Source organism: Sus scrofa, chromosome 8, assembly GCF_054392235.1.
Source record: "Sus scrofa isolate SSC_HxYL_T2T_F1_AM1 chromosome 8, Sscrofa_HxYL_maternal_Yorkshire_Landrace_v2.0, whole genome shotgun sequence".
Lineage (NCBI taxonomy): Eukaryota > Metazoa > Chordata > Mammalia > Artiodactyla > Suidae > Sus > Sus scrofa.
The window spans coordinates 144,151,004-144,169,156 of NC_139390.1; the positions used below are offsets into that span (position 1 = coordinate 144,151,004).

General features: G+C 46.5%; 1 protein-coding gene across 2 annotated transcripts in view; it reads left to right on the forward strand.

The window, feature by feature from the left end:
* Positions 1-2,242: 2,242 nt before the first annotated feature.
* The window catches only part of ANTXR2 (ANTXR cell adhesion molecule 2), a 149,224-nt gene continuing 133,313 nt past the window's right edge, over positions 2,243-18,153 (forward strand). The window contains exons 1-3 of one of the 2 annotated variants that reach the window (XM_003129371.7): positions 2,243-2,556; positions 3,171-3,242; positions 5,317-5,388. In XM_003129371.7, coding sequence (XP_003129419.3) covers positions 2,405-2,556; positions 3,171-3,242; positions 5,317-5,388 — 296 coding nt within the window. In that variant the 5' untranslated portion in view covers positions 2,243-2,404. The remainder of the gene's footprint in view (positions 2,557-3,170; positions 3,243-5,316; positions 5,389-18,153) is intronic. The other variant, XM_084973731.1, reaches the window with a different exon arrangement.

Sequence of the window (18,153 nt, forward strand, 5' to 3'; positions counted from 1 at the left end):
ATTTCCTCCTCTAAGTAGCAGACATTTCTAAGTGGGGATCCATCGGTATTTATGGAAGCTGCCATCCATTCGTGTCTCTTGGTTTAGCCACTATAGGAGGATGGTCCAAGGTACCTTTTTTTTTTTTTTTTTGGTCTTTTGTCTTTTTAGGGCTGCATCCGTGGCATATGGAGGTCCCCAGGCTAGGGGTCAAATCAGAGCTGTAGCTGCTGGCCTACCCCACAGCCATAGCGACGCGGGATCCGAGCCGTGTCTACAACCTACACCACAGTTCAGGGCAACACCAGATCCTTTAACCTGCTGAGCCAAAATGGGAACTCCCAAGGTACCATTTTATTGTGCCCTGATATTGCAGCTGTCTCGCTGGTCTTCCTCTTTTCATTCTCGTTGCCTCCAAATTCATTGTATCAGCCAGAAAGATTTTTGAAAAACACAGATAATACCAATTTATGCCTTTCCCCACCACTGGGGTTAAATTCTTTTAATGGGCTCTAGTCATACAATATAAAGTATCTGAATTCTTTATCCGAGTTTACAAAGGACCTAATCTAGCCTCTGCCTACCTCTCTTCCTTCCTCTTTCTTACAAAACTTAACCACGTTGTTTTTCTTTGTGGTTCTTGGATGTGTTATCTTTCCATAACGCACGTGGAAAGATGCAGTAGCTGGGAATGTGTCCTCTTCTAACTCTCGGAGGGGCTGTCTTCCTTGTGTGGGCTCTCCGGTCAGTTGTCCTCTACCATATCAGCATATTTTAAACCTCTGAATTGAAAACTCCCTTCTAATACGAACATTTACTCATATGTTTTTGTCTGTTTTTCCTCCTCAACCAGACTACAAGCTTCATGGAAACCAGGGCTCGCCGTGCTCAAACTCTAGGTCCTAGCACATTGCCTAGCACGAAGTAGGTACTCAGTACACCTTTGTTAAAGTGACAGGTTTCTGCCCTCAAAGAGCTTGTGAGTCTGGTGCTGTGTCAGAAATAACGGGAGTGAAAAGTTAAGTACACATGACAACCGATTCAGTTGCTAAGACCATATGGGCTTAAGCACGATATGAACTTTTTTATCATAAAGCACTGATTTAATTCCAAGGAGAAAGAGGAGGCGACACTTCATGTTACTGTTAGTCCGTGGTGTGTGTACCACGGAGATCCTTAGGTTCTGAAAGCCGGTTTCCACAAGGGGGGAGGCCGAAGTCCCAGGCGGAGGTGGGATGGGGGAGGGGCGGGAAGGAGGGGGCAGGGAGCAAGCGGAGAATTCGGATGCAAGTTTGAAGTCACAAGTTTGGCAAGGGTGGCCGAGCTGGCTCCAAGATGACGTGCTTACTATCTGGCGCTTGAGGTGAATGACAGTGGGGTGAAATAGTTTGTGCTACAACTTTTCCTTTCTCCTGAAGCATCACCACCCTCACCCCGTTCCCCCCCCGCCCCCCCTTTTCTAGGCTCGTTGAGATGAAACTACAAAGTAGGTTTATACACTTGAAAAAGAAAAAGAAAAAAAGAGGAAGCTGCCTCCCTTAGGGAGGGGTGGGGCAGAGCGAGGGCCGTCACCTCGGTCGGGACAGCTCGGAGTTCAGTCTCCGACGGCGCCCAGGGCTCCGCGCAGCTGCTGCAGCAGGCCGGGCCGGCGGCGCCAGGGGCCGTGCACTTTGCAGAGGACGTTTGTTTTCCGAAGCGACTTTTCCGCTTCCCGAAAGCCGGCGAGCGTTCGTCGTCTTAACTCTGCACGAACCCACGAGTGTGCGTGTGCGGCTCGCGGGCCTGGGCTCGGGCCCCCGCGGGGACCGGCCGGCTGCCGCTGCCGCTGCCGGCCTGGTGTGGGCGGCTTCTCCGGAGCCAGCAGCCCCGGGGCCGCTCGGCCTCCTCCTCTGCCGGGGCCCGCCCGGCTGCGCGCCGCCAGAGCGGAGGACGGCAAGAGAGGCGGGGGCGCCGAAGGCAGCCGGGCCGCCCGCCGGAGGACGGCCACGCGGACGCAGCGGGCCCCGGGCCCCCGTCCCGCCGCGCGCGGCCCCCGGAGTCCGCGCTCCCGGCGGCCGCTGGAGGCTGGCCCGCGGGCCGGGAGCAGCTCGCCCGGGGAGCCGCCGCCGTGGGCCCTGAGCGTGGGCAGCAGCGCTCGGGAATCGCGGGCGGACCGCTCGCTCTGCCCCGGGGCTCGTCGAGAGTTCCGGCGGCGGCCGCGGCGGCGAGCCTCCCTTTGTCCTCCTAGGACCTCCCTCCCTCCGTCCCTCCCTCCCTCCTCCTCGGGCCGGGAGTGGGTCCCGCGGACCCAGGCGCCGGCGCCCCCGCTGCCCACAGCCCCCCCACCCCGGGGTGCGTCCCGGTCCCTCCTGCCACCCTAGCGTCCCGCCGGGGTCGCGCCGAGGGGGCTCGGAGCCCGAGGGAGCTGCAGGCCCCCGGCCGCAGGATGGTGGCGGGGCCGTTCCCAGCCCGCCGTCCCGGGAGCTGGCTGGTCCCGGGGCTGTGGCTGCTGGCTCTCAGCGGTCCTGGGGCGCTGGTGAGCGCCCAGGAGCAGCCGTCCTGCAGTGGAGCTTTTGATCTCTACTTCGTCCTGGACAAGTGAGTGCTTCTGGGGAGCGTGGCACTGGGTGGGGAGCCGTGGCTGGCGAAGTTGAGGTGTGTGTGCGCGACCCGGGGAGGGGTGCCCCGTGCCCTGGGGCTGTTGCTGTGCGAGAGGCGAGCGCGTTCGGATGTGTGCGGGGTGAGGGGAGGATGCCCAGCCCCTAGGCTCTCTAGGGAGATGGGCAGTCACTGCTGACCGGTCAGGGGGCTTCTTGAGACCGCGGAGTGCGGCCACTTGGGGTAGCCTTCTGCCACCCTGGAACGCAGACAAGACTCTTTCTCAGCCCCCCTTGGCCTCATTGCCTCACACTGGCTCAAGTTTGCTTGGTTTTTCTCCCGAGCACAGCTTTCATCTTAGCTAGGCAAAGACCAAGGTCAGCACACCCAGTGTGGTTGCATTTCCATCCCAGGAAGGCTGTGTTTATTTCGAAGAGCTGGGAACCTCCTCCGGACAGTTAGCAGGCAGGTGGTCCCTGAAGATGGGTTGACTTCCTAGACTGTGGTGGCATCTGAGTTTCAGCTTTGGATACTGTTACTGTGCTTGAAGAAGAGGTCAGGCTACCCCCATGCAAACGCGCTCTTTTTCTGATCAGTTCGATTTCCTTTTTCAGGTCTGGGAGTGTGGCCAATAACTGGATTGAAATTTACAATTTTGTCCATCAACTTACAGAGAGATTTGTGAGGTATTTCTCCCACTTGCCTTTCCTAAGCAGTAGAGTTGGAGGTAGAGCGAAGTAGAGCAAAGGGGAGGAAGGGTACCCCTTTTTGGAAATCATTCGCAGGGAAAGCCGTTGCTGAAATGGTGATTTTTTAAAAAGTGCCTCAAGGTCTTATCACACACATGCTGTTATTAGGACAGCCCTTCAGTAGTTGAGGGCTTATTTCATCTGGATCCCAGAAACTTGGCTCAGGCTCTGGGGAAGTCTCTTCAAATACAATTTCCAAATGTCTTTTCCTTTCTGAATTTTCATCTGTTTTGAACTTCAGTTATGCTTTCTCATAATTTATCACATTAAAAATTTTATGCTAATAGTATCCATAATATATTTTCCTTTCCACACAATTCTTAGTATTGTTGAAGTCCTTATTAAAAAAAAAAGTGTTGGTAAACTTCAAATGAACATGTGTTAATAACCCACCACCAGAAAAGGCACTTGTGTGTGTTTAAAGAACCGACTTGTGTTTACACAATGTGTGGGTGTGTGGCTGGTTTAAAATTTAACTGTTCTATATATGCAATAAGCTTTACTAGGAAAAATTGGTTTCTCTCCTATAAAAAGCATAACTGCTATGAAATCCAGCTTCCTCTGTTATTTAGAGGTAACTAGGAATTAGTGGTATCCTTTAAAAATAACCCTAGGACACTAGGCTCTTTAGGCCTTTTTTTTTCCCCCCTTTTTCCTTTTTCCTTTTTTTTTTTTTTAAAGGGAGGAAGAAAATGCACTGAGCAAATGCAAGTTTATCAAGATAATGGAAAGGACATGAAAAGGAGCCGTATCATTAAATATTGCTTCTTTCAGTCTTGTTAGCCCAAATGTTTTCTGTAAAACAGGCTTGGATGATCAAAACATTTTGAAAGTCATGTTGCAAGTAACTTCAAACAATCTGTGGAGGCCTAGGCAATCCTTGCTTTCCGTTATTGGCAGCAGGGAGCTTATCCCTATAAAAATGTATGCTTGTCCATGTTCAATCATCAGGCTCCTGCTCAAGAAGCCAAGCCTAACAGTCATTTCTGGACAGAGTCGGAGGTAAACTTGTCTAAGAAAGGAAGATAAACGAGGCCCTATCTGTTTAAATGTCAAAGGCGGAGGAGACCGTTGTTTATAAATTTTCTGCTTTCATCCAAGAGGGTGCAGGGTCCCATAGGTTTTGCTTGGAAGCAGTGGGTCATTTCAGTCCCCTTTCAGGAAGTAGGGCCCTCCTTTGGTCTGGTGTGCAAGGCGGCATTTTAAGATAACCCCCCGTTCCCTGGCCCACGTTGGTGTGCTCAGTTACTCGCCAGCAGAGCATCGTCGGGGGCGAGGATGACTTTTCAAGTGTGTGCAACCCTTTGACATCACTCTGAGCCTCGGTTTAGAGATCTCGGTTTCACATCTTCAGTTTCAGGTCTTGGTAAGAGCTGCATAGAGCGGCTTGGAAACAAGACCCATTCTGTGAGGTCAAGGCCTAAAGCCTAAAGATGTGGCTAACCAGCACAGCTGTTGCCCCCTGGAAGTGTGATGTTGAGACTTGAAAAATTTGAAAATGTCTAGTCAGAGTGGGGTTTGTTCGTCTCTTTCCCATTGTCCATGACGCCCTTTAGGTGCTCTTATTTCAGGCTAACTTGTGTATGAACTCTGTTCATGGTTGTGGCAATTAAATCAAACCGGCTCTTCTCTAGTCCTGAAACTGCTAATGCGAAACACCCTGAAAGGGACGGGCCTCCTAGAAGGAGATAAAGGAGAACGCCAAAGGAAGAAGCACCTTCTACAAGAGAATTTTACATTGGCCTGGAATTCGTGTTGCTCGTGCTGCTCTTCCGAGAGGGCCCTGTGGGTCAGGGAGCAGTGCTTGAGGGCTGAGAAGCCCCGACTAAATCCCAGTGACTTCTGCAGTGATGTTGAGCAGAGTTACTGGATCTGCTTAGGCAGTTCCATTTGAAAGGAGCCTGGACCATTCAATGAGACTGCTTTTCAGTGAGACTCCCCAGCTCCACATCTGTATTGTATCAATATTTCTTTTACAAATGTTTTAACTGCCTCTTTTCTTATTTTGCAGCCCTCAAATGAGATTATCTTTCATTGTGTTTTCTTCTCAAGCAACCATTATTTTGCCATTAACTGGAGACAGGTTAGTGCATTATCATTTGGCCGCAGGCTTTTAGTAGAGACTAATCTTAAAGGCATGATTGATACTTCCAAGTGGTGATTTGGGCCTCTCAGTGGAATCAAGCAAGTGCAGAGACAATTTAGTTCTCTTCACTAATAGAGGGGAGAGGAGGTATGAATAATATAAACGAGCAGATAACCTGAAAATCAATATCATTCATATCGGCTGTGGAATTTACAGTGAAACCCAGCTCTCTCCTTAGCTGTGTGTTTACTACTTCCCATCTTTCCCCCTCTCTGTTACTGTAAGTAGTTCTACATCTTTCTTGTTCAGCTGTAGTATATTAATCAACTAGGAATTTGAAGAACATTAGAGAGATGAAAGATAGGGGTCGATTTGGATAAATTACTGGATTGAACAGACCTCGTCCTCGGAGGTACGCTGATGCTGAACAGGTTTGCCGTTGTAAAGGACCTCGCTTTCAGTGTATACACACGGATCCATCAGTTCATACCTATGTGCTTTTCCCCCAAACCATGGTCACGGCGTTTTATATTTCTGTGCCATTTGAAGCCATCATTGCAGCAGGTTGGAGGTGGTTCCTGACATGCTCTGAAGAGTGGTCGCTTTCCCGAAGGGAAGGGAGGTTTTCTCCTTCCTCTCGGTGTCTGCGTCATTGAACACCAAGTATGCAGGGCAGTTCTCACTCAGTTCGTGTTGAATGAATGAATGGGTTAGTGGATCTGAAATCAAACTTCTCCAGACTGAAGTTGCAAGGGTGGCTGTTGTGCCTTGTTTTGCATAATATGTGGATTTCTGAAAAATTGTGCGTGTACGGTTTCTTTGAGTAAAGTGTTTTTTCTTTAAAATGCATAGTATTTAAAAGGCCTCAGGGAGATGACGTATTTAAAATCCGCAGAATGGATGTGGAAAATCAAACTTAATTTATCTGTGCTTCAAGTTTTCCTTTTCCGGGAGGGGAATCTCTCTGTAGGCGGGGAGTCCAGCTCTTGACCTCCGCTGTCCCACTGATCCTTCCGTCCATCGTCTCTCGCGTGCCCCAGGGTCTCATCAAGGGCCAGAGCAGCAGCAGAGTCCCTAGGGACCCCCACACAACAGCTTCTGAAACCCATGCATATGGCATTCCTTGCCTTCATGGAAAGGAGTTTTCTCCATTGCCCAGCTTAATTTTGAAAGAAACAGCTTTTGATCCAGCCCATCCGTTGGGGAAAAAAAACCCACGTTAACGTTTCTGGAGCACCTGTGCAGAGAAAAGCGATCCTCTGTGATGCCAGGCACAGAGAAGACGCTGTAATTGTCACCTGCATACACTGGGCTGGGTTCTCTCTTAGGTACTTTATTTATTTATTTATTTAGGCTATTTTAGGGCCACACCCGTGGCATAAGGACGTTCCCAGGCTAGGGATCAAATCGGAGCTGTAGCTGCTGGCCTGCACCACAGCCACAGCCACAGCCATGCAGGATCTGAGCCGCGTCTGTGACCTACACCACAGTTCTTAGCAATGCGGGATTCTTAACCCACGGAGCGAGGCCAGGGATCGAACCCACATCCTCATGGATAATAGTCAGATTCATTATTGCTGAGCCACGATGGGAGCTCCTCTGCTGGGTACTTTATATGTGTGTCCTCCATCGTTTTGATGAAGTACAGTCAGTGGTCCGCAGGGTTGATACTGCTTAGACGTGCGTGGAAGGGGTTTAAATCGTTAATCTCAATTAGGGATTCTTCCCTTATGGTTGGATCTGATGGGAGAGAGGTTAGAATGGGATAAAGGGGCCTCTGTTTTAAGAGGCAGCATAATGTTGACGCTAAAGTCACTGAGCCAATTAACTGGCCAAATGGTCAGGGACCAGTTGCTTCAGCTCCTTCTGCCGCACTTGTCCCGTCTCCGTAATGATGAGGACGCTGCTGCTGCTGCTGATACTACTACCTCCTAAGGTTTTGCTGTAAGAATTGAATGTGGAGAATGTAGGACAGAGTCTGGCACGTATGTATTCAGGAGATGAGAGCTTTGTTGTGGTTACTCTTATCTTCTGCAGCCGGGGAGTGTGTGGTATTTTAATGGTCAGGGAGGAATCATGCTTGTATAAAGGGATATTGTCCACTTGAAAAGATTTGTAATACTGCAGGAGGAATTTTAATAATGCTACCTGCAACTTATTTTTTACATGTTGGCTCCTCTGTCTCTTTTTAAATGGAGATAAGTTCAGTTTTAACAAATTGCACAGTTTGGCATGTTGCATTATTTTGGGGTGGCGGAAAGTACACCGAGAAGGCCTGGGTTAGAATTCTGGTTTTGCCACTTACCAGTTTAGAGATTTGGGGTGAATCATCTACTCAGTCTGTCAGTTTTAATGTCTATAAACTGCAAACATAATCTACCATGATTTCTTAAAAGCCTTGTAAGTCCTGAAAATAAGCCAATGCAAAAAAAAAAACAAAAACAAAAACATATTTTGTGTATCACAGAACAGTCTCCACTAAAGGATATTATTTTTTGAACCTAGTTGTTCTTTTACTATTTTTATTTAATGACATCTGTAACTTTTCCAATTTCTGTGGTCTTCTCTGTTTGGATATAAGGCCACTTTTCATCCATTGCTCACTTTTAAGTGTGTAGAAGCCATTTGCATATTTAGATGCAAGATCACCGAACAAATGTTTGCACAGCTATTGGGGATGCTTGTTTCAAAGACTAGAAAGGGAAGCTCTACATACAAACTCAGCTCGATCTGAGTGCATGAAAGACACAAAGATCAAACACAGTGGGTTTCACGACGTTGGTGCTGTTACTCATGATTCTTTAGCACCTTGATAGATATGAGAAGTACTTCTTTCTGTTTCTTGGAGGGTTGCTAAGTATTTTCAGTAGAAATGGGGCAAGCTTGGAAGGCAGTAAGTCCCCATGGTAGGGCTGTATCTTCTGTTAAGGTTTCAGCATGAAATCTGATGCTGCATAATTCACGAATAGAATAAGAAAAAATGACACAAGAAATGGTCAGCCATACATTTTCCATCCTCCTGATTTAAGACTTCATTATTTTGAAACCCTCTCCTTTTCTCTTGCCCCGTCATCTTTATCCTTCCCATATCCGTTAGTCCACCCACCGACCTCCCTGCCTTGGCTACCTCACCTGCGATGTGTTAGCATTGCGGGCTCCGGGAGTAGCACAGGGATGAATAATCGCCTGCCTGCGTGTGGGAGTGGGGCGTACACAATCACCCAGATAGCCCAGGGCTGTGCTACAGGGTCAGGTAAGAGGAAAGCGCCAAGTGCTGATTCAGTTTGGAAACGTCCAGCCTCTCAATGTGAGAGCATTTGAATCAGGACTGATTTTAAAGGGTATTTTAGTTCTTATGTGACCTAATTGAGAGAAGTGAATTATGCTTAGTTCTGTTCAGTGTCATCTTAATCATGTAAAGCGATTTCGTTGAAAACATTTAGTGAACCATTATTATGTGCTGGATAGTGTGCAAAATGCTTTGCCCGCGTCACTTCTCTCAATCCTCACGCGGAGCCCGTGTCATAGACCCTGTTATCTCAGCGTCATCCGTGAGGAAGCTGGGGTGAGAAGGCTCACGTAGCGTGTCCAAGGACACGGCCGTCAGTGGTCCGCAGTGTATTGGCCCGAATGGTCTCTTACAGAGTGGAGTAGGTCATGCTGTTCTCATGCTGAAGGTGACCCGATGGCTTAGGCTAGAAAGCACGTGGCTCCCAGTAGCCGAAAAGCCCTGCCCGATGGCCACCAGTCCTCTCCAACCACATCCTGTGCCACAGTCTTGCCCCCTGGCCCCCTCTCCATGCCCTAAACAGGCCACGCTTGTTTCCACACTAGCATTTTTGCTCTTTCTTTCCCTGTGGCTTACCTCATTCTTTTTACTGAGGCCTCATCCTCGCATCCCTTCCTCTGAGAGGCTTGCCTGGCCATCACGTCTAAAGGAATCCTGCCTCACTTCCCCAGGAATGGCTCATCATACTCTATTTGGTTATGACTTTGTGAAGTTTTTCTGTTAATTAATCCATTTATTTTATCTCCAGAATCCTAATGTAAACTGCACGAGAGCAGAAGGGTCGCCTGTGTTTTGTTCACCCGTATACGTAGCACCTAGAACAGCACTTGGCACAGAGCAGATGCTCAGTAGATACTGGTCGAATGAATGATTGGGTTGGTCTGGCTCTAGAACCTGGGTTATTAGCTGCTGTCACTTATTTTCTCTCCTTGAGAAGTGTTAAATCATGACTTATATTTGCTAATTTTCTCATTCCTGCAGTTACAGATCAATTACAGACATTTTCAACTCTTTTTTTCTATTACTTGTCCCCAAGTTGAAAAGTCATCTAATTGTTTGACCTGAGAAAAATAATCAATTACTAGGAAAAGCCTTCCTTAGACAAACTTGTAGAAAATTAAAGAGAAGTCATTAGAATAAATTTACATGAAAGTGTAAATACTATACATACTTCTATTATTTAAAAGGATTTCTTCTAATTTCTTTAAATTAAAAATTTACTTGTAATCTTTCATAAGAGTTGGTAATTTATAAATTGGTTCATTCATTTCACTGGGAAATCTGTCGGTGTCTGTAAAACTTTAGGAGCTTCCTATCAGAAATTCCCACATTTTAGGACTCTGTCCTACTGAAATATCAGCCCCAGTGTGGAAGATATAGGTATGTGTGCAAAATTAAGCCCTGCAGCGCCGTTCACAGTGGTGACGACTGCATTCACCTGAAGTACCCCTTAACCGATGCTGCTGTTATTAAATGAGAGCATGTGCATCGAATGGAGTTGGAGGACTCCCTGCGGCGGTGCAGCAGGTTCTGTGGTGTCGGTGCAGCACCAACGCAGGTTCCATCCTTGGCCTGGCACAGTGGGTTAAAGGATCCAGAGCTGCCACAGCTGCAGCGTAGGTCACAGCTGAGGCTCAGATCTGATCCCTGGCCCAGAACTCCCTATGCCGCAGGGAAGCCAAAAAAGAAAAAAAAGTTGGAAATCCACGTGTGTCCCGTGGAAAATATATGTGAGAGATACTGATTGAGAAAAGGAGGTCGCAGGAACCTCTGTGAAGGATGATAAATACACACACACACACACACACACACACAAATTAACTTTTTTTGGTTTTATGATGGAAGAGAGTCCGGCAGATGGGCCCTCCGTTGCCAGCAACATTATTGGCTGAGCAGTGAGGTCCAGGCTTGGCAGAGCCTTCAGCTTTTTAGGCCCATACACTTAGGTTGGTCCGTTTTATTTCAGCAATAGTGTGCTATTTGTCGTGGGGCCAGGACGCACTTAACCGTCGCACTGCCGCAGATTTTCTGTTCCTCCTTCCCTGGTTTGCATAATTAGTCAGAATTTGTCCTCGTGCAAAGGCATGTAGTCATCCTCTAAATTTACTCCAGTCTGTAGGCCAGAGCCATAGTGAGAGGAAGTGGCCGTAATTGCTGTTGTTTTGATTCTATTAGGGAAGGAATTACCCCTGTTTCGAAACGTGGGCTTTGGCCACACACTGTGCTCGTCCCGAGAGGTCTGGGCAGGGCAGCAACCGGGACTCCAGGTGCGGGCACGTGAGTCGTTACTTGCAGTGAAGGGTCCCATCAAGTGTCACAGGTTTATGCGCACGTTCTGGAAAATTAACTGCATTGTCACCCGTGCTTGGGAGACACACCTGGCGCACTGAGCTGGGAAGACGCAGAGGTCGGTTTCCCAAGGCCCACTGAGACGTTGGCGGGCATATGGAGTGAAACTACGTGCAGTGCAGCAGGCGTGGACTTAAGGTCTGGTCCGTGGGCCACACTTCGGTAAGTGTAGACTGAGCTGGAGACGACGTTTCACACGCCAGACTGCGTGGAGCATTTTAAGCAGGTGTTTTCGAATCTAGGACCATTGCCTGGGATTCATGGGTCTGGGCTCTGGACCACAGAGACCTTGGCATATATTGGCCTTAGAATGACATGCGAAATAAACAGTAAGCGAGTTTTTATATAAAGTACAAGTTGCTAAGGTCATAGAACATATCAGCAATACTTGTGCCCGGAAAATCATCTTTCACTCTTTTGAAACTTTTAAAACATTTTAAGTTGAAGAGTCAGTAGGGAACAATTGTTTTTCAATTTATCCTTCCTATAGTATGTTGTGTAGCAGCGTATAATGACACAAGGAAGTGGACAGCTAGAGTGGGCATGTTGGCGTGAATGAATGAAGCAGCGTATAGTGACGCTAGGAAGTGGACAGCTAGAGTGGGCATGTTTGAGTGAATGAACAGATTTTCCCTCCTGTAATTTTTTTCTAGCTTTGCCAGGCTGATTAATATTGTGGTGTATTACTGGAAGGAGACAGTGAGGGCAGGAAAGCTCGTTGAACACTTGCTGTGTGTCAGACGTTCTCCTAAATGCTGTACTTGTCATCGCGCTGGTAACGTGCAGTGCGAGGTGGAGTATAAATCGGGAGTCACTGTGCATAGACAGGAATAACAATCTGGAGAACACTGTTTTGTTTCAGATTCTACTCCGTCTACTGTGTTTTACCTTATCAGAGAGACATTAAATGGTGCTGGGTGTTGTGTAACTGGCTAATCATTGTAAACTTCTTGTGGATTCCTATATTTTGTTTGCAGTTTTTATTGATTTCAAGAACTAATAACTCTAGCTGATAATCTGCTAAGGACAAAGAACAGAACTGACCTATCATATAAATACCTGCAACATTTATGTTTATGCAGTTTTCTGACTTGGCGTCTGGTCGCATGGATGTGTGAAGCTTTTAGCTTTTGTGATCGATTGTTCTTCTGTAACTTCCAATGAAACGCAAAATGCATCCATGCATATGTGCATACATGTGTGTATATGATTATATACGTAGTATGTATAACATATATATCTGTATATAAGTGTGTGTACACACACACAGATAAAAATCTGGGATGGGCCTGTGCCTTACTTTAACCAATAGAATGCATCAGACATGAACGTGAACATGAAGCTGAACCCCACTAACAAATTTGCTCACTGCCCTTCTAGTCTTTACTGCGAATCTCCTCAGGGCCCTCTCGCTTTTACTAGGCACAGTTCTATCTTGGTGATCTATTTCTGCGTAATAAACTACCCCCAGATTAGTGGTGTGAATACAATGTATTGTCTCGCCTGATACTGTGCCTTGAATGGGCACAGTTCTTCTGCTTCGCATGTTGTCATCGAGGAAGGTGGCGTGGCGAGAAGAGTTGAAATAACCTCTCTCTCGTGGTTGGCAAGTTGGTGCTGGTGCTGGTGCTGGTGCTGGCTGTTGTCTGGAGTCTTTATTCTCTTGCGTGTGGCTTCTGCGCACGGCCAGGTTGGGTTTCCTCCTACCATAGTGGTCTCCGGGTAGTCGGAGTTGTTACACGGCAGCTAGCTGCCAAGGCCACAGCAGAGGAGATGCCCTAGCTTCATTAAGGCTTTTTGGGCCTGGAGCTGGCACAGTGATGGTAAAAGCACCCAGACCTAGAACCTTTTGTTCCCTCTCATGGTTCTGTGGGTCGATGGCTCAGATGGAAGGTGTCTGTGGCCTGTGTGATGTGACCTGGTGCTGTCATCATTGAGACTGGCTCCGGACCGCACCTCGAGCTGTTAGCTTCTTCTGCGTGTGGCCTAGGCTTTCCACAGCGTCTTCTGAGAGCATCCCGAGAGCACGTGTTATACGATACAGAAAGTCTCCGGTTCTCTCAAGGCTTGGACTCAGACATCTGAGAACATCACTTCTTATTCTAGTGCCAGGCAGTAACAGGGCTGGGCCAGATTCAGGGAGCTGGGGACCAAATTCCATCTCTTGGTGGGAGAGTGGGCACAGGGAGCTGGAAGGAGTCGATAGAGGTTGCAGTTGAGATTGTCTGGAAAGTAATCATAATACTGAAATGTGAAATATGAATATTTTTCAGCAATAAATATGCCATCTGAAAACAAAACAAACCTGTGTGTAACAAAATAAATTAGTTTGGTAATTCGGTCTTTAGATTTTGGTGAACCCATGACCCATCTCGGCAAATTTTGAATGACAGGTGTTATTTACTTTGATTATTTATTATTAGCCTTTTGCTCCCATTCCTCTTATTCTTTTGTATAAATTGAAACTGTTTATTTACGAACATCAGTACTTTTCTTTTACTTTTATTATTTTAACATTGCCGTTATTTCCTTCTTGAGCCAGGTCCGACTAGAAGGCACGTCTTCCTTTACTGCCGTGATTTTGGATAGTATTATTACATTCACACTCACGAGGTCGTAAGAATTAGCCAGTATGTAGGAATTTGAGAATTGAAGTTTTCTTTATTGGCAGTGACGGTAGTTTTCCTACGATGTTTTTTAATTGTGCTTTGAAGAAGTACAGTTTAAGATGGTTGGCACTCATTCCAGAGCAGTACTGAACACTTGCACGTATGATTTAGCGTTTGTCTGACTTAATATAAAGCATTAAAATTCTGTGTGTCTTATGAGGGACCAGTGAAGGGAGGTTCTCAAGTGAGGCTTACAAACGGTCACAGACCAAGCTGGTAACTCACGCGTGCCTTCTCCTGTGTGGTTAAGAGATGGGAGTTCAGCGAATTGATGTGAGTGGCTGGTGTGGAGAATTGAAGCCTCAGGTGCCGTGCAGTGGACTAACTATGTAATGTCATGGCCCCTTTGATTTTCATAACACCAGAAGTACTATCCATACCCCTGCTTTCAGACGGGAGAAGTGGAGGTTCGGAGGGGCTACGTGACGTACCAAAGTCACGCAGTTTCCGAGACTCGTGAGTGTCAGCGCTGGGAAGGAAGGTGGCCAAGGCCCCCTGCTTGACGTGTGTGTTGCGTTCGTAGGTGGATGCCGCCGCGCTGCGTAATTAAAGGCCTGAGGGCTGGCTGGCAGAGGGCCTTGTTCAGCCCCTGACACATCACGTGGTGAAATAACAACAACCAATAGCTGCGTGACACTCACCGTGTACGGTGCGTTGGGTGCATTAACCGCTTCGAAGTGTCCCGTGGCCCTGTGGAGTTAGGGGGAGTGTTGCCTTTGCTTCACATGAAACAACTGAAGGTTGCAGAGATCAGATGAGTTGAAGGAGCAGCCTGGCTTCAGAGCCCAGAGTCTTATTATCCCCTGTGCCGTCTGTCACCTCACATCCAGGCTGCCCCCCTTTTAGGTTTTCTAGAAGAGCAGCCCGGCCGTTCAGGGGAGAAGCTGTGATGAAGCAGTTTGCGTGGGTACTTCTCACTCCTCTGTCCCTGCCTGTCTGTCTTCTCTCGTATCCGTTCTGCATCCGTGGAGATGGGTGTGGGGGTAGCCGTGGAGCAAGTGTGAGTGTAGGATCAGTGTTCCCGTGTGGCAGGTGCCCAGCAGATGTGTATGTAGGTCGACGGACTGAAGCCTGGAAAGAGCTTTGAAATCTGGAAACTTAAGATGATGCGCATTGAAAAGCTCAAGGTAAATACATAGATGCGAGTCCCCAGTGTGGCTCAGTGGTAACGAACCTGACTAGTAGCCGTGAGGATGCGGGTTTGATCCCTGGTCTTGCTCAGTGGGTTTAGAATCTGGTGTTGTCGTGAGCCGTGATGTACGTCACAGATGCAGCTGGATCCTGCCTTGCCGTGCCTGTGGCCTGCTGTTGCAGCTCCAGTTGGGCCCCTAGCCTGGGAACTTCCATCTGCCATAGATGCAGCCCTAAAAAGCAACAAACAAACAAACAGATATATTGTACAAATGCACATCATTGGTCATAAATAGAAGGCATTTAAAAGTGTAGCTCGATTGTGATAGTTGGTCAAGTCAGGATTTTCTGCCAACCACTTTATTATGTCGCTCTTTATAAAATGTATCTTTAGTTTATGACATTCAACCTTGCCACAGTCGCAAGTGTTCTATGGATGGAGGAAAGCTATTGATGTGGCCCAGGGCACAGTAGTTGTAGTTGCTATTTCCTTCCCTTCCCTTTTCTTATCTTCTTATCCTTCCTCTTCCCTTTTTATCTCTTCTTTTCCTTATTCAGCGGAGAAACTTGAGAGACACCAGCAGAGCTGAGAGCGTTAATTTTATAGATTAAAAAAATGAGTCTGTGTGTTTTTGTCTCCCCCAAGCACCACACCCGCCTCTTTTCAGTCAACATAAAGTCGAGAAGAAAGGGTTGATGATAGATTTTGGTCCCCAGTGCTCAAGAACAGCAACAAAACAGAGGTTTCACATCCCACTTTATTTAAATTGTCTCTTCCCAGAAAGTACTCCGAGCTGTACAGAATGTCATGACATTGCAGAAAATGACTAACTTTTACAAAGAAAAGTCAAGATCTCGGAAAAGAGGACAACCGTATGGACTTAGCAGAATTTTCTAAATGAGTAGGAAATTTACCGTGGGGTTCCTGCGAGTCAGGCGAGAAACAGCTTGCATGGCTGTAGTTAGCAGAAAGGAGGAAGTGCGGAGCAAAGACTCTGGGATGCCAGAGAAACTCCTGCCATGTGACCGCATAGGGGGTTTCGCGTGTGTCACGGTAGCAGCATCCTTGACGACAGCTTCACAACAAACACCAGAAGTAGTTACTGTATTTCTGTGCCTTGTGGTTGAAAGACGTAACGTTGAAGCCAAATTCAGGGCAGTGAAACTGATCTTCTAAGATGCATCGGAGCTGATGTTCACGACGCGTTCGTCTTCCTCCTTTTATTTTTACCATTTGCCCCTGGTTTCCTTCAGCGTTTTTTAGGTTGCAGTGTAGACGATGGGCTCTGTTTTTACCTACCCCGTGATTTTGTTTTCCTCCCGTTGACCATTTACTGCTACAGAAGCTTAATTTATTGTTAGTTGCTTAGGATCTTTCGCAGGCAGCATCTTGTTTTGGTTTCCCTTCTCCCATTTTGTGACACTCGATGGAGGGAGGCTGACAGAGTATGTGGTTCTGCTGAAAAGTGACAGACGAGGACGTGTGTGTGTGTGGATGTTACTGGATGTGGGCGAGGATGTGTTCCCTCTTGGGATCCTGAAGCTGCGAAAGCAGTGGTGCACTTCAGGGCAACTGAGAATGTCACGGCGGGCAGGTGTGGGCGTGGATGGAAAAGCAAGAGGTGGTTGGCTTCTTCCGATGAAAGACGCAGCGGAGGCCTGCCTTCCCAAACACTCTGCATCCCACGTTTGGCAGGTCCCTTCAGCTTAGAGTCTTTTCCTGGTGGTGTCTGGTCCGCAGAAGGAGGCTGGGCCGAATCTGCACTGAACGGAGGAGGCGGTTTTTGCCATACAAAATCTGTCCGTGTAAAGCTGAGTTTCAGTTGTCTTTTTCATTTCTCTTTTGGCAGCAAACAGGAATGCTTGAGGACACGCTGCCACTCATTTCTGGGAAGCCCCAAATATTTCGTTTTTATCTGCATTCAGACAATCAGTTTCAAGTTGTTTCTGTAGATATTAAAACATAAATATTTAGATAAAACAAGTCTATAAATTATGTAATTTATTCCATCATCTTTGGAATTATGAATTTTCTTCCTATTGAAAAATTTATTGAACCCTTGCTTCATAAAAGTCATTACAGTAAATAATAAGTGCAGAGCTTGGGGATACATTGTAAATAATAGCTCTGTTGATAGTCCACTGTAGACGTCCAGTCTAGTTGAAAAGCGAAAATATTTAATTATTTTAAAGTGGAATGTTTTAAGAAACAAAAGTATGCATTGTAGTAAAAGTTGAACAGGGATGAGTTTGGGGCACCTGAGACAGAGAGTGTGCTGAAGGTGGAGACGGGTTCAGCATGGGTAGATTTTAAACCAAGGATTAAAAGAGCCAGTCAGTGTGGTTGGTAGAGCCGACAGAATCGGGGAGGAGCATGTTTTGAAAGCTGTCTTGTGTTTCCTGAAAACTTCTTGAGATAGAGAACTTGTCTAATAATAATTTTCATTACAATATCAAAATAGAATCAATAAGTAACTTTTAAAATGTGAATGAGGCTCTGGTAAATGACTTATTTCATTTGACACACAATACTGTAGGATAACAAAATATATATATTTTTTACTATTTTTGACATCTGTCTTAATGATATACGATATATAATATATATGTGTGTGTATATATACATGTATATAATTTTGTGTGTGACCCCTGTAAGTTCCTTGATGTTCAAATAATATACATTTTGCAGTAACTCCTCCCTCTATCTTCCCCAGTAGTAGGGATGCTCTCCATGTTTTATTTAAAGCATTATACTTCTGTTTACTGTTTTAAGTAATAGCAAACATTTATTTAGAAAGGATTTTTTTTGCTCCTATTTAAAAACTAAAATTCTGAAAATAATATATTCAATTCTCTCTTCTTATTTTTTTAATAATTTATTTGTGTATATATATATGTTTTTCTACTGTACAGCCTGGTGACCCAGTTACACTTACATGTATACATTCTTTTTTCTCACATTATCAGGCTCCATCGTAAGTGACTAGACAGAGTTCCCAGTGCTACACAGCAGGATCCCATTGCTAATCCACCCCAAAGGCAACATTCTGCATCTGTTTACCCCAAGCTCCCAGTCCCTCCCAGTCCCTCCCCTTCCCCCTTGGCAACCACAAGTCTATTCTCCAAGTCCATGATTTTCTTTTCTGTGGAAAGGTTCCTTTGTGCCATATATTAGATTCCAGATATAAGTGATATCATATGGTATTTGTCTTTCTCTTTCTGACTTCACTCAGGATGAGAGTCTCTACTTCCATTCCGTGTTGCTGCAAATGGCATTATTTTGTTCTTTTTTATGGCTGAGGAGTATTTCATTGTGTATATATA